The sequence below is a fragment of the Mustelus asterias genome, chromosome 3 (assembly GCF_964213995.1).
Source record: "Mustelus asterias chromosome 3, sMusAst1.hap1.1, whole genome shotgun sequence".
Classification (NCBI taxonomy): Eukaryota; Metazoa; Chordata; class Chondrichthyes; order Carcharhiniformes; family Triakidae; genus Mustelus; species Mustelus asterias.
In genome coordinates this window covers 62,649,964-62,666,269 of record NC_135803.1, presented here as the reverse complement: position 1 = coordinate 62,666,269, position 16,306 = coordinate 62,649,964, and the positions used below count along the sequence as shown (strand labels likewise).

General features: G+C 45.0%; 1 protein-coding gene across 1 annotated transcript; it reads right to left on the bottom strand.

The window, feature by feature from the left end:
• Positions 1-100: 100 nt before the first annotated feature.
• LOC144484187 (hepatic and glial cell adhesion molecule-like) lies at positions 101-13,746 on the bottom strand. Its single transcript, XM_078202728.1, has 6 exons — positions 13,361-13,746; positions 9,745-9,848; positions 5,640-5,999; positions 3,716-3,997; positions 2,922-3,006; positions 101-1,525 (listed from the first exon to the last, which is right to left on the bottom strand). The coding sequence occupies exons 1-6, from the start codon at positions 13,594-13,596 to the stop codon at positions 1,504-1,506; spliced, it is 1,089 nt and encodes a 362-aa protein (XP_078058854.1). The 5' UTR covers positions 13,597-13,746; the 3' UTR covers positions 101-1,503.
• Between the last annotated feature and the right edge of the window lie 2,560 nt (positions 13,747-16,306).

Below are 16,306 nucleotides of genomic sequence, written 5' to 3'. Positions count from 1 at the left end.
TAGAAACATGAATTGATCAGGTGAGATGAAATAGTGTGAGATGTAGCTTGTGAGCGGAATAAACACATTCACAGAAAAATATGAACAAATGGCCTGATTTGGTGCTGTAATTTTTTATAGAAGTTTATGGATTAAATCTGAGGTAAAGCAAACATTGAACACCTCATGCCAATATTATTATTAACTGTAGTTTGAACTGAAGTTTCACCTGAGGACATTTATGCTACAGTAAGACAGATAAGGCTGATTTATCTGTATATGATATAGATATAGCAGAAGGAGATCATTCAGACCATCAAGTCTGCACCGACTCTCGAACAGAGCATCCCGCCCTTGCCCTATCCCCGTAACGCCATGTAGTTATCCCACTAATTCCCCTCATCTACACATTCTGGGACAATAATTTTGTATGGCCAATCCACCTAACCCCCACATCATTGGACTGAGGGGGGAAACCGGAACACCCAGAGGAAATCCATGCAGACACACGGAGAACGTGCAAACTCCATACAGTCACTGATCTACAAACTGCTCAAATACTTCCCACAAAATGTTTATATTAAATTAATATTCAAAAGCAGGAAATACTAAAGTAAATGTTTAATTTGATCCAACACTTGGGTGTAATTATAATTTTTGCATTGTTGGTCACCAGGAGAGTTTTCTAGTCACCAGCTGTCACAAGAATAAGTTCGTCTGAGAAAATGGTGGCAATTGTTCAACAAAGTGCACTTGAGGGTGGTTTCTGGATGATCATTTACTTGTCCTATCTAAAAATGATATCACATTAACATAGCCACATACATTTTAATGCATAATTCTTTCATATGTTGACAAATCAATACAAGATATGATTGTTGTGAAATCACACTGTGCTAAGTCACAGTAGCATTGATTTCATTTGGCCATCGTTTACTATAGGAGTGAATCTAACGGCATCTCTCATTTGGTACTTTTGCCTTGGATGTTTCGGCTGTTAAAATTTATGGGGTACACTGGGACAGAGTGCTCCGGTTTCCTCCCACAGCCTGAAAGATGTGCTGGTTAAGTGCATTGGCCATGCAAAACTCTCCCTCAGTGTACCCAAACAAGTGCACTACATAAATCACCTTGAGGATATTTTGCTGATGACATTTCTGGCCCTACTCAGACAATGTGAGCATTGTCCAGGCTGGGTGGGGTCCTTGATTATGCTGGATGTTTTTATGAGGCAATGGGAGTGTGGACAAAATCAATCGATGGGAGGTTGGTTTGCGTCATGGACTGGGCTTCAATCATGACCCTTTGTAGTTTCTTGCGTCCCAGGGCAGAGCAGGAGCCATATCAAGCTGTGATTCACCCAGAAAGAATGTTTTCTATATTGCATCTGTAAAAGTTGGTGAAAGTTGTAGCTTCCTGAGAAAGTGGAGACGTTGGTGAGCTTTTTTAACTGTAAGTTATTTTAAATATATTGCACTTTTTCAAATGTTTTCTGGATATCCAAGTACATCATAACTATTTGCTCTACTTCATGTTCCTTTTGTGCCTGTTGAGAAAGGTTGGAAAACAGGATGGTATTTATTAAAAGGATGATAGGCCTGCACAATTAAGAGCTAACAAATCATGTCATATGCACACTGTAGTACTTTTTAAAAAATGTTCAGTGTGCAAAGAAATTACAATTGCATCTTAATTACTTAAAATCCAAACCTTAAGAAATTTAAATTTTCCAACTTTTCATTTCACCTTTTAAGTTTGGTAAAATCACTGACAATCAATCCTTCTTTCCCATCCCTAAGGCAGTAATGAACAACCCCCTAGTTACCCCATTACTGCCAGAGTAACTCTGCACAGATTTGATATTGAAACTGGGACTACTTAGGTGTAATTTAGTCAGTATCCCAACAAAGCTGTTAACTAATGTTCCAACAGCTCCAAGAAAAACACATTGTTCTTGCTTTAAAGTGGTCCCTCGTGCCCATGACCTGACCTCTAAAGACAGCCACTGCCTCCCTTCTGTGGTAAGCTGTCCAATATTCTGGTGCTGTGGTGAGAACAGAAGTTGGAGTGAAGTCTGATGTACAGCTGGGTGACTGAACCCACAAGATCTTATGCTGTTCAGCTAATTAATTATGCACCTACGAGACAGTAACCCGAGGCTGGAATTGAACCTGGGTCCCTGGCACGGTGAGGCAATACTGCTAACCACTGCGCCACCATGCCGCCCAAAATCTGTTGAAAATCAGCTATTGAAATCAGCTTTGTGCCAGTAACATCGTGAGGGGCAAAAAATAGGGCACAAACCCAATTTTGCGCTTCTCGCCCTATCATACTGGCTCGCCTTGTGATCAACCAGTGGGGCGAGCCGGTAAGATTGCCCCCATAGTATCTGACCACACTCAGTGTATTCTACTAAGTGAGCCTTGCTTAATAATTTCACTGTCCTTTATATATTGAATTAGTTGTTCTGTCCACAAAGCTGCCTTGTCATGTGACATTTTTCATCTTTCAAAAGATTAAAGATATAACAGGGATCCTTCTTGATTCCTGTAAACAGACGAGTCTTGCACTTAACAATACTCATCAGAAAGCATTTTTCACATTTGTTCATATGGGACGTGATTCATATGAAACAATTCTATCACGTTATTTCAGCCAACTTATGCCAAACAGTTTATAAGCAATATTATCAGAACTCCAACGTGTGACCTAAAGCTCTGTGTACTTAGCAGTTCAATACTGGACCATTGCTGGAAGGAAAAAATATATTCCAACATGATAACCTCTTCAAATTTTCTTTATCAGCTAAAATTGTTGTCATCATTTCTTTTATTTTACAATAAAAACAGCGTATCTGCAGATAGTATTTCATAATGAAGTAGATCATTGGATAATGTATTTGAACTTCTGTTGTTTACACTAATTTGAAATGTAGTACTTACCACCTTATATAGAGTAGGATGCAGAAAATGATGGGCACCAGACATGCCATCCCCAAATAGACCAGAATCAAACGGTTTCTTTTACCTAAAACAGATGGATAGTATTTATGAAACAGAAGAGACCATCCAGCTCATTATACCCATCCCAACTCTCAGAGAGAGAACTACATAATTATTCCTTTTCCCATAATGTAAATTTTATTTTTCCAACATACACCCAATTCTCATTTAAAATCCATTCTGGATTCTGCTTCTACAAGTGATTGCAGTGAGGTATTCCAGATCCAAAAACTTACAGCACATAAAAATTCTCTTACTCTATCCCTTAACTCTATCCATGAAAAATTGATGTCCGAATTGACGTGTGGAAATAGTTTTTCCTGATTAATCAAATCACATCATGATTTTGAACTTTACTGTCAAATCTTCTTTCCTCTTCTAAAGAAAACAGCTCCACAATCTCTTGTCCCTTCCATAATTTAAAGATTTTATCCTTGACAATATTTTATAATCACTACTGTAATACCTCTATGTATTAGACTTCCTTCCTAAAGTCAGTCATGTAATCTAGTTATATTTGGAATCCGTTATTATGTTTAAGGTGCTTTATAAATACAGGTTTTGTTGTTGTACCCCCATCTACAAATGTTGGCAGATTTGGCAGTTGTATTAGAAATGGATATTGAGGAATGCTTGCGTCAGAACATTATCACTGCACATTCTGAGCTAAATTCTGAAGGAAATCTACAAAAATTGTTCCTAAAATAGTTTGGATAACTTTTCCAATTTCTCACCCTTGGGATTGGCCCCATTAGATTGACTGACAGTCACTGGGTGGCTGGTTGCATTACTGACGGCGTTTGCTGCTACGCATCTGTACACATGTTGCTCCTCTTCAGTAACACAGTCTATCACAAGCACGGTCCCATCATACGTCTCGTTGAGAACTCCAGACAAAGACACCTTTTGCCAGTGAATAAAGTAATTTGTTCCATTGGAGACAGAGCAGCTCAAAGTGATATTTGGTGAACTCAAACAGTTACCAAGAATCACTGTGACAGGCTGGGAAACTGGTTCTGAAATAGACAGATAATAATTAACCACTTAGTCATTGCACTTTAGAGTAATTCATTTTAGATATGAGATATTTCTGAGTGATGAAATAAACCAGAATAGAAATATTTCCATTTTGTTCTGTATTTCAGACAGGCTAATGTTAAAGCCTGAAGTTCCAATAGAGGTCCTGATATTAACTCATGTCTTGTGTTTGTGCTTCACAAATGCATTCAGTTTATGGACGATGTAAGATACAAAGGGACTCCACTGTTAGAAATTTCATATGTAACAGGAATTCTTCTGCTGCTGAGAATGAAACAAATCAATCCAAATCAGTTTGTAAAAAATGCAGATGGCATGAGGTTTCAACAATTGAATTCAAGTATTTTCTGAATGTCAACACTTCGTTTTCTGTACAAATTGTAATGCAGAACCCAGTTTGTCCAAAATCAGTGACAGGAAATGTTGCCAGTTATTGAGACTATATTTGATTTGGGGTAATTGAAATGCTAAAGAAACATTTCCATTGAGGAACCTGCTTTATTCTTAGCCACTAAGCCAATAATGCCACCCTCAGGGACACTTCCTCTTAAACAGGAGTCTGAATTCTTTGGATGGTGGGGTCTTAGCCTGAAAATTCCAAATAACCTGCAGCTGATGTGGCTGCAGGATGGGTGGCTGGGAAATGGGTTGCTGGTACAGTGAGGACGATCGGACCCTCAGGGCAAAGGTTGGGGTGCGGATATACTGGACCTTAAGATGATTGTGCTGACTTCAGAAGTTCCTGTGGAGAAACTTGGTTAGATCAGTTCAAAGTACAAGGAACAGTATAGCAGGGGAAGAGGCCCTTCGGCCCTCCAAGTGTGTGCCAACACAGATGCCTCTCTAATCTAATATTTTCTTGCCTCTACGTGGCCCATATCCCTCTATTCCCTGCTTATTCATGTATCTATCCAGATGCCTCTTGGACATTGTTATAGAATCTGCTTCCACAACTTTCTATGGCAGTGCGTTCCAGGCACTTACCACCTTCTGTGTAAAAAACATGCCACTTATATCTCTTTTAAACTATCCCCCTCTCATCTTCAACCTCTGCCCCCGAGTAATTGACCCTTTGTTCCTGGGAAAAAAGATTCTGACTTTCCACTCTATCCAAGCCTGTCACAATCTTGTAAACCTCTATCAGGTTCCCCTTCATCCTCTGCGCTCCAACAAAAACAGTCCAAGTTTGTTCAACCTTTCTTCATAGTCCATATCCTGCAAACCAGGCAAAATCCTAGTAAATCTCTTCTGCACCCTTTCCAATGCACCAACATCCTTGTGGTAGTGTGGCGACCAAAATTGTACTCAGTACTCCAAATGTGGCCTAACCAAAGTCTTATACAGCTGTAACATGATTTTCCAATGCCTATACTCAACACTCCATCAATGAAGGGGCGTTAATGTGAAACTAGTTCTGTTAAGTATGTTGCAAATTAAATGTTGATGCAAGTGTACAGACTGTATTACTGATATTACGTGAAGAATTTGACCCAGTTCTTTACTTAAAGATGAAACTATGTAATTTGATGATAAACTATTTACATCATGAACCCTTTCAGGCATCAATGAAAAACTGTTCACTCCTCAAAGTTAGCAAAAGCTTCAGTGTTGAACACTTACCAAATACATGCATCCTGAATGTAATTTGATCACGGTTTTTCAGCTCTGTCCCATAGTAGTCAATGTATATTTCATATTCTCCAGTGTCATTAACCTGTACATCATTCAGCACCACAAGACCTCTGTAGATTCCAACTCTGTGTTGATACAATCGGTGCACAATGTGTAGTTTCTCTGGATTATTTGATTTCCATGTTAAAATATTTAAGTGTACTGGAGTTTTCAATCTAAATGTTATATCATATTGATCAGTGTTTGGATGTTGTACAGGGAACAGGACCTGTTCTCCAGCAGTGGCGTTAGTGATGATATCAGGTCTGATTCGTAATGCTTCTCCACTCACTACAAACAAATGGAATACTGGAAAACATAAGCATAGATTGCACACGTTAATTTTTAATTGTTGGCCATACTGAGTGAGGTTGGAGGGGAAAGGTAGGTAAACTGTTTCTTTGACGTTTAGTGTGACAGGAGAGTAGAATGGCTTGATCTTCTGCAAAAGACTCAGTAATCTGTTGACAAAGACAGTGGCCCTATTTTACCATTTTAATTCTAAGTGCTGGGCGGTCTTGAAACTGGGAGTGTTTCAGATCCGACTTTTAGACCAGTTCTCAGGCGCCCCCATACACAAACTGCCTGAAAAAATATCAGCGATTCTGAAATGTGCTGAAGAACCCTGTGGGCGGGGGCTTAACGTGCCCAAAATGCTGCAGCTCCGATCGGAGCCTTCAACTGCACACGCGCAGCAAATACAAAATAGAAAAAGCTCCCCTGCCACATTGTTCCCAGATCGGATAATGCCTCACCCAGGCGCCCACAGACAGCCCCACCCACAACATAACTGATCACCTTATCTGCCCCCCCCCCTCACTGCTACCCTGACCGATCGCGGCCCCCTTCCCCCCCCCCCACCAATCACACGCAGAGTGGCAACGGCCCTCCCTCTCCCCCTATGGATCACCAGAACTCACAACCAAGCACCAAGACCTGGCTTGGCTGGTGGTGAGAAGGGCACTCCCCGTCAGATCCTTTGTGCACGCTCGAGGTCTCAACATCACCGCCCGCTGCCCTTGAAGTAGCTGCGGGGGTGATGAGACGGTCACACACCTCCTTGTGGAATGTGTCTTTGCAAAGAAGGTCTGGAGTGAGATGCAGTGGTATTTGGCACGGTTCATCCCGAGCAGTTCGGTGACGCAGCACTCTGTGCTCTACGCGCTGTTTCCAGGGACGCACACCGAGACAAATATCAACTGCTGCTGGAGGGTCATCAACTCGGTGAAGGACGCACTTTGGTCCGCCCAAAACTTGCTGATCTTCCAGTTGAAAGATTTGTCGTCGACCGAGTGTTGCAGACTGGCACATTCCAAGGTCCAGGACTATGTGCTGAGGGACACACTCAAGCTTGGGGCAGCCGCCGCAAAGGCACAATGGCGAAAGGCCACAGTGTAAAGCCTTTCAACGGAGGCAGACCGAGGGCCCGGTAACTGCAGAATACCCTTGGCCTGCGTAACTGTGTGCTAAACTGAAAAATAACAGCACAGTAAAATCTGATGAGGAAATCTTGATCGAAATGTTACACTATAGTAATGGTCTCTGCTTTAGTTCTGTATAAGGAACAGGACTTGTTCTCCTGCAGGGGCGTTAGTTTTGATATCAGGTCTGGTGAGTAATGTTTCTCTACGCAATACAAACAAAAGGAATACTGGAAAATACAAGCATAGATTGCACACATCAACGTTTTTGTTGCTGATCGAAGAACAAAAACTTAAAATGTATTTACGGGATTTGAGCGTTGCTGATTAGGCCAGCAATTTTTCCCGATCAGTCATTGCCCTAGTGAAGGTAGTTTAAGCTGCAGTCCATGTTGTGTAGATACACCCACAGTGCTATTAGAGAATCGCAGGATTTTGACGCAGCAACAGTCATGGAACAACATGGTGGGCAGGATTTTACGGTCTCGCTCGACCCGAGACCGTAAAATCCTACCCGAGGTCAATGGACCTTCTGATTGTCCACCTCTCACCCGCTCCAATTCCCATGGCAGGAGGGGCGGTAGAATTCCTGCGTATATTTCCAGGTCAGTTTGATAAGTGGTTTGGATAAGAACTTCCAGATCTCGTCGTTCCCATGTGTGAGCTGTCCTTGCCTTCTAGATAATAGTGGTTGTGAGTTTGGAAGGTGCTGTCTGAGGAGCCAAGGAACTAAGGTGTGAGTTCTGCAGTGTAGATGGTACACACTGCTGCCATTGTGTGTCAGTTGGGGAGGGGGTAAATATTTGTAGACTGCTTAGTCCTGATGGTGTCAAGCTTCTTCAGTTTTGTTGGAACTGTGCTTTGTAGATGATAGTGTACCAAGAACGTTCCTTGCCCGAGCCAACCAAAGCCTGGATATTGTTCAGATCTTCCTGAACTTGGACATGGACTGCTTCAGTATCTGAGGAGTCATGAATGGTGCTGAATATTATGCAATCATCGGCGAACATGGCCACTTCTGACCTTATTACGGAAAGCAGGCATTTAGTGAAGCAGCTGAAGATGGTTGGCCTGGGACACTACCCTATGGAAGAACCTACAGTGACGTCTAAGAACGGAGATGATTGGCTTTCAATAGCACAATCATCCTGCTTTGTGCCAGGGGTGTGGGGGTATTTGTACTTCAGGGAGTGGGGGTGACCTCAGAGGGGGGATTGGGTTGGATCAGCAAGGGTGGCGAGTTGGGCTTGCAGGGGGAGTTCAGACCTGCAGTATGGCTGGGGTGGCTCTGGTCAGCTGGGCCTCAGCTGGTGTAGGGGTGAGAATTGGGACTGCAAAGTGGCTTGTCAACTAAACCAAGTGATTCACTGGTTAGAGGAGTCTGAAATTCTCTGTGCTGGTCAGCTACATGATTTGCACAATTTCACTATGTGAAGGAGGTTTCTCACTCTTTGGGCCTGATTTTACCATTTTCATTCTAAGTGCTGAATCTGGGCGCAATTCAGATCTGACCTGGAAATCTGCTTTCAGGAGCTCCCATACACAATTAGCTTGAAAAAGAAAAATCACGAGTTTGAATCGTAGGTCTGAATCGCGCTGTGGGCGGGGCTTAGTGCATCTGAAACGATTGGAGCTTTGAACTGCGCATGCGCAGTTAGAAAAAAATTTGAAAAAGCGTGCCCGTGTCACATCGCTCCCTGGCCACAAAAAAACAGATAAAGCGGCCCGGGAGCAATGGCCCCACAGACATCATCCCCACCCCTACAACTTAACTGTATCCCTTATCCACCCACCTCCCCGCTACCCAGACTGATCACGACCTTCTGCCCCCTTCCCCCCCACCAATCGCCTGCAGAGTGGCAGCGCCCCACCCCCCCGCCCACCAGAGATACATCTTACCCGCCTCTCTCCCCCCACCCCCCCCCCCCCCCCCCCCCCCCCAAACCAGAGATCCATCTGGCTCCCCACCCCACCAGTGAGCGATCGGGCCTCCCCTCCCGCGATACATCTTACCTGCCTCCTTCCTCCCCCCCCCCCAAACCAGAGAACAATCTGGCCTCACTCTCAGCTACCCCCCCCAACCCCCAGAGAATGATCTGGCCCGCCTCCCCCCCGCGCCACCAATGATCTGAGTCAGAGCCGTTGGAAGTTCTGAACTTACCTGTTCAGCAGCTGGAGCACCCGAAACAGACTTTTATTTAGCATGTCCATTTCGGCGCTGTTCCAGATTGGCAAACGCGGTGGTAAAGGGGGAAATGCTGATAAATTTGGGTGGGCAGTTCATTAATTCAATTGAAATGCTTGCAAATGCATTTAAATCACCGTTGCGCCTGTTTTGGGTGTGAATTGGAACGCGGCCATTCCCGGGCCTTGGTAAAGTGGCCATCTGCACAGATCGTGTTAATGGCCTCACGCCCGACTTTACCATGTTTTCGCGCCCGTTTATGATAAAATCGGACCCTTTGTCTTTCCATTTAACACCTACATCCAATCAAGGTTCAGGTGAGTCGATGTAGTCCTAAGGACAGGGAGGTTCATTCTCTGGAAGGATAATGTTACATCTACATATGTAATTTACTCAATGATATCTTTTCCTGTAAACATAATAGTTTGCCTCCATTAACATGTATTACCTGAGGCAAGTTTGAAAAGATGAATGCTTAGTGAATATGGGAATATCATTGTAGATACTGTGCCAGAATGTCCCTTTTCCTTTTCTTCATGAAGATGGTTCTTCCTAAAAAGAGGAAAAAAAAAATCTTACTGAAAGAAGTATGTCCGAGCAGACTCTTCCTGCTGGCATTTATTCATTAACATGAAGAAAGAGAACTGCATTTAGAGAAGTTCCCATTATGCACTTGTCTTCACGTAGTGTCCTAGGTTTGCTAACAATGGCTCACCATGTGTTTCTATGCCTGATATCAGAATGGGCAAGGAGAAGAGACAGACCCAAAAACTATCTCTGTCTATTCAGTGACTAAAACTGTGCTGTTGGCATTAAGCACCACACTCCAGCTAGCTGAGCTAACCAGCCCCACTCAATGCACTTTGCAGCTAATAAAGCTCTTCTGAAGTTTAGTCATTGTTGTAGAAACACCACAAATTTGCTCAGAGAACAGCCCCACAACAGCAATGTGATAATTATCAGATTAACTACATTATTAAACACAGCTTAAGTGATAAATTTGGCCTGGAATATATTTGGAAATGTAATGTGAACAGAAAGGTAGAGTATGAGGTTGTGCAGCCTCAACAGAGAGAATGTGACTGAAATACTAACTGATTCACAAAATCCTGGTGATTTAGTAAATCATTTATCGTGCAGTACCAATTGCAGTAAAGCTCACCATAGATTTTCATTATTCTTATGACAGTGTAGAATAATGGCTACCTAGCATATTTGAAATTCCTTCCTTACGCAACTGTGTTTACAGTGTAGCATCTGTGCCGCTGCAAAGAAAACCCAAGGTTAGTTCTAGTTGAAGGCGCAATAGGAAGCTGGTTTCAGTTTATTAAAGTCTATGTTTTTACACAATTTTTGAGGGTTCTTCAGCCTTGATAATTGCAACATCTAAGTAGCTCAGCTTTGGAAAATGGTGTCTGCACCAACAGGGATACAGCCTGTGTGCTTCATGTGAGGAAAACAGAAACTGTCCCTGTGTGGCTTTTTATTAAGCAGCTTGGATTGGACCCAGCCTCAAAGCAAAGGTTTATTCCCTCTAAATTTCTGCTCCTCCCAATCCTGGATACCAGTGAATAACATTACAGCAAACTAATTAGTCAATAGAGGTAAATTGTATTAAAAGCAGAGACATAGTTTATTCAGTCCCACTGGTCCCTGCTGGTATTTTTGCTTCACGTGAGTCTCCTCCCATGATGCTTCTCAGCATAAACTTCTTTTGATTTATAAGTGATTATCTTATATTTATGGCCCCCAGTTTTGCTGTCTCTCCCAAGAGGTATACAAGTCTTGGTTTCTGTACCCAAGGAAGGATATAGTTATCATAGATGAGAGTGCAATAAAGCTGTACTAGATTGATTTCTAGGATGAGGGTATTGTGCAATGAGAAGAGAATGAATGTCTAGGTTTATATTCTCTGGAGTTTAGAACAACAAGAGTTGAGCTCATTAGAAATGTAAAGAATTCTTAGTTTCTATCCTTTCAAGTCCACTCAGAGGCTGTTTCCCCACATTGGAGAGCCTAGATCTAGGGGGTGCTCTCTGTCTCAGAATAAGGAGGTTGTCAGTTAGGTCCGACATGAGAATTTTCCAGCCCTTCCCACCATCGGGATCTTCTGGTCCTGCCAAAGGCAACCTCCAATCTGATTGGTTAACAGCTCTCCAAGGCGGGGCTTTCATCCAATTGAGGATTCAAGTCCTTCCAGCTGTCAATGTTCATTGAGCGTAAAATGGCAATGGGCCTGTCAGTCAGTGAGTGGGGAACGATTCGCCGGAGGGGTGCGGAGCGCCATCCTGAAAATTCAGGCCACGGTTTAATGTAGCAGCTAAAATATAAATGACACTCAAAATAAAATTGATTATTTTTAAAAATCTATGAAATTTTTATCATAGAATGGGTGGCACAGTGGTTACCACTGCTGCCTCACAGCACCAGGGACTCGGGTTCGATTCCAGCATCGGGTGACTGTGTGGAGTTTGCACAATCCACTTATGGGTGGCACGGTAGCACAGTGGTTAGCACTGCTGCTTCACAGCTCCAGGGTCCTGGGTTCGATTCCCGGCTCGGATCACTGTCTGTGTGGAGTTTGCACATTCTCCTCGTGTCTGCGTGGGTTTCCTCCGGGTGCTCCGGTTTCCTCCCACAGTCCAAAGATGTGCGGGTTAGGTTGATTGGCCAGGTTAAAAATTGCCCCTTAGAGTCCTGAGATGCGTAGGTTAGAGGGATTAGCGGGTAAAATATGTGGGGGTAGGGCCTGGGTGGGACTGTGGTCGGTGCAGACTCGATGGGCCGAATGGCCTCCTTCTGCACTGTAGGGATTCTATGATTCTTGTGTCTGATTGGATTTCCTCCAGGTGCTCCAGTTTCCTCCCACAGTACAAAGATGTGCAGGTTAGGTAGATAGGCCATGTCAAATTGACCTTTAGTGTCCCAAGATGCGTAGGTAAAGGGATTTCCAGAGTAAATGTGTGGGGTTACAGGGATAGGGTGGCCCTGGGTAAGATGCTCTGTCAGAGGGTTGGTGCTTCTGCACTGTAGGGATTCTAAGATAAAGCCAAACTACCTGAAAACCTTTATCAAACCATTGAGCCATACTCTGTGGTAACGACCAACATGGCAAGTTGATAAGATCATGCCCTCTGTTTATTTTCATGCAGTATCCTTTAAGGAACTGCAAGGTACTTGGGAGTCATTGTTCAAGATTCTCTTAAGGTTGACGTGCAGGTTCAATCAGCAGTTAGGAAGGCAAATGCTACATTCACATTCATGTCGAGTGGGCTAGAATACAAGAGCAGGGATGTACTTCTGAGGCTGTACAAGGCTCTGGTCAGACCCCATTTAGAGTATTGTGAGCAGTTTTGGCCCCCGTATCTAAGGAAGGATGTGCTGGCCTTGGAAAGGGTCCAGAGGAGGTTCACAAGAATGATCCGTGGAATGAAAAGCTTGTCATATGAAGAATGGTTGAGGACTCAGGGTCTGTACTCGGAGTTTAGAAGGATGGGGGGGATCTTATTGAAACTTAGAAAAATATCAGCCATGATTGAATTTAGTTTATTTGGTTAATGCAAAGAAGCACAAACACAGCTCTGATGATAGATTTAGAACTATGTATCTATGATCTAATGTGCCGAGTCTAAATAAATAAAACATTTACACATTTCACAATTGCATAATGGACTGAAAAATAATTTGAAGTTAAAATCCCTGTTGTACACACTGGACTACATAATGGGTCGAGCACGGTGAAGGCATTTGTCCTTTGAGACAAAAGGTACCCTCAGCTGGTGAAATAGGTATAGGAACAGCCAGAATCCACATATTAACTGGGTTTCTCTCTCCAGCATCCACCTGTAATACTGCGCAAATGGTCACAGTATATGGTGAGCTAGACTGCGAATATTATTCAGAATGTAGTTTTATATTCATGTATGAGCCACCATCAAGACAAATGTAGAATAAAAATGTTCATTATAGTTTATGCTTGCAGAATATCGTCATGAAAACAAACTTTTATAAACCTCTATTCTCTCCCCCAGAGCAAAAGGAGAATCTTTCATGCAGAAACTCACCTGAACCTTTTCCTGAAATTCTCTCCTCCCAGTAGCTGTTGTGTATTGGCTCCTTTGTGGAAACTTTGAGCAGTCAGTGAATAGCAGCGACTGAGCAATGTCTCAGTGACAGTCAGGCTGAATTCAGACACGTTCACTACTGTGTGTTCAAACTCATCAGCTCGTGTTTGTGTGAAACCAAAAGTTCTATGTTCTATACCGTCCAACCCCCGAGTCCAACTCCGCCCAGAATTCATCAAATGCAATTCATTCCCAGTGCAAGAAAGCACCAACTGACAATTTAATCTCAAATTGTCCTATTTCGAAATAGCTGCTTGAATCTGTAGCCCTGTCTGCACCCCCTCCCCCCCCCCCCTCACCCCCTCCTCACCCCTCACCCCCGCCTCCCCCCAGCTCCTCCCCCCTCACCCCCCAGCTCCTCCCCCCTCACCCCCCAGCTCCTCCCCCCTCACCCCCCAGCTCCTCCCCCTCACCCCCCAGCTCCTCCCCCCTCCCCCCCCAGCTCCTCCCCCCTCCCCCCCCAGCTCCTCCCCCCTCCCCCCCCAGCTCCTCCCCCCTCCCCTCCCCCCCAGCTCCTCCCCCTCCCCTCCAGCCGCCCCCCTCCCCCAAGCCCTCCCCCAAGCCCCTCCCCTCCCCCAAGCCCCTCCCTCTCCCCAAGCCCCTCCTCCCCAAGCCCCTCCTCCTCCCCCAAGCCCCTCCCCCTCCCCAAGCCCTTCCCCCTCCCCAAAGCCCCTCCCCCTCCTCTCCCCCGAAGCCCAACCTGGTGTTGTGAAACTTCTTACTGGGTCCCCAGTCCGACGCCGGCATCTCCACATCTTGTTCGACAGAATGTTTTTTCTCAGTGTCATTAAAGTCTGAAAACAGGAGTGTGCCACACCGTTTTGTTCGGCCAGTTCCAGAATGCCCACATTCTGTCAGTTTTTTTGACAGCCGGGAGCTTTCGGCAGGCGCAGCCTGAGACGGCGAAACTGGCTGCAAAACTGGTGAAATGCCTGCAGGGATCTTAAATATCATAGAATCCCCACAGTGCAGAGGATGCCATTCGGCCCGTCGAGTCGCCACCGACTTTCCAACAGAGCTGCCCTACCCTTTAACCCCACGTATTTACCCCACTAATCCCCCCTAACCACAGCTTGGGCAGTTTGGCATGGCCAATCCACCTAATATCCACATCTTTGGAGTGTGGAAGGAAACCGGAGCACCCGTGACCCAAGGCTGGAATTGAACACAAGGTTCTTGGTACTGTAAAGCAGCAGTGCTAACCATTGTCGGGCTGTGCTGCCCACCCTTATAGATTCTAAACTTGTAACCTCATAACATTTTATAAACCCCGATCCTCTCTCCCGGAGCAAAAGAGAAACTTTAAAGTGGAAACTCACCCGAAATTTTCCTGAAATTCTCTCCTCCCAATAGTTGTGTGTCAGGCTCCTCTGTGGAAACTTTGAGCAGTCAGTGAATAGCAGCGACTGAGCAATGTCTCAGTGACAGGCAGGCTGGATTCAGTCAATTAATTACTGTCTGAGCAAACTCACCGGCGCGTGTTTGAGGGGATTGGTTCCTTCCTGTCCAGGAGCTGCTGCTCAATCTGCACACACTCACCGACTTCCCCTTATTCCCATCGAGCTGAGGCTATATTTTGACGTTATTTCTCACGCTTACGTCGTTTATCGATGACTGAGGTTTCCAGGATTTCACTTTGTGCTGATCAAAACACATTGAACTCGAAAATGCAGGGATGTTGTCAAATCCCGCCCCGATCAACAGCCCCCTCCACCCCCGCCCCAACACACAACTACCTTCCCCCGGGAATAATAACACACTAAAAGCGTCTTCTCTGCTCCCACATCCACTCAATTGTTTGCAATATCCTGCAATTTTGGTCACGACATTATGTTTCTATTTCTAAATCATTTATGTGACTCTGTAACAGTAATTGATCTAGCTCTATGCCATGAGGTACCCCACACAATACTCAGGTCACTGTGTGGGGTTTGCATGCCAAGGGCATTACAGGCAACAGGGCATTACAGGCAGCAGACCACCTCCACTCTGATGTACATCCTGAGAACACACCTCGATGTAGTGGGAAAATTCACAAGTGTAATGAATTTAGGGAACAGCACAGGCATGGGCGAAGTTAGGCACAGGTAGTTGGGGGGGGGGGGGGGAGCGGGGGGGGCAATGCCACTTCATCGAATCATAGAATCCCGACAGTGCAGAAGGAGGCCATTCAGACAAACACAATCCCACCCAAGCCCTATCCCCATAACACCATACATTTACTCTCGCTAGTCCCCCTGACACTAAGGGGCAATTTAGCATGGCCCATCCACCTAAACCACAAATCTTTGGACTGTAGGAGGAATTGAAGCGCCTGGAGGTAACCCACGCAGACATGGGGAGAACGTGCAAACTCCACACAGACAGTGACTCAAGCCGAGAATCGAACCTGGGTCCCTGGCGCTGTGAGGCAGCAGTGCTAACCGTTACGCCACTGTGCAGGGGATAGGGTTTGTTGCATGCTGGTCCTACACCATGAAGGGACAGGTTGGCTGGGCGTCTCTAGGCCTCCTGCCCATGCATTTCCTTGACCCTGCCTGGCCTCCATTCTCTGAATCCTCAGTGGCCTCTTTCTCAACCCCTTCCTGAAGCTCCTCATCATCCAAGGAAACATGCCTCTCCACCATGTCCTCCTCATGAATGCTGGCATACGCTGCAGAGCCAGATTATGTAGGGCACAGCAAACCACCACAATATAGGAGACGCTCTCGGGGGCTGTACTGTAGGGCCCCTGTGGACCAGTGGATGCATCGAGTGCGTATCTTCAGGAGGCTGATGCACCGTTCAATCACAGACCGGGTGGCACCTAATGAGCCATCCTTACAGCCTGGGCTGAACTAGAAAATGCCAGGGATCTGATTGCCCAAGGATGTAACTATCATCTAT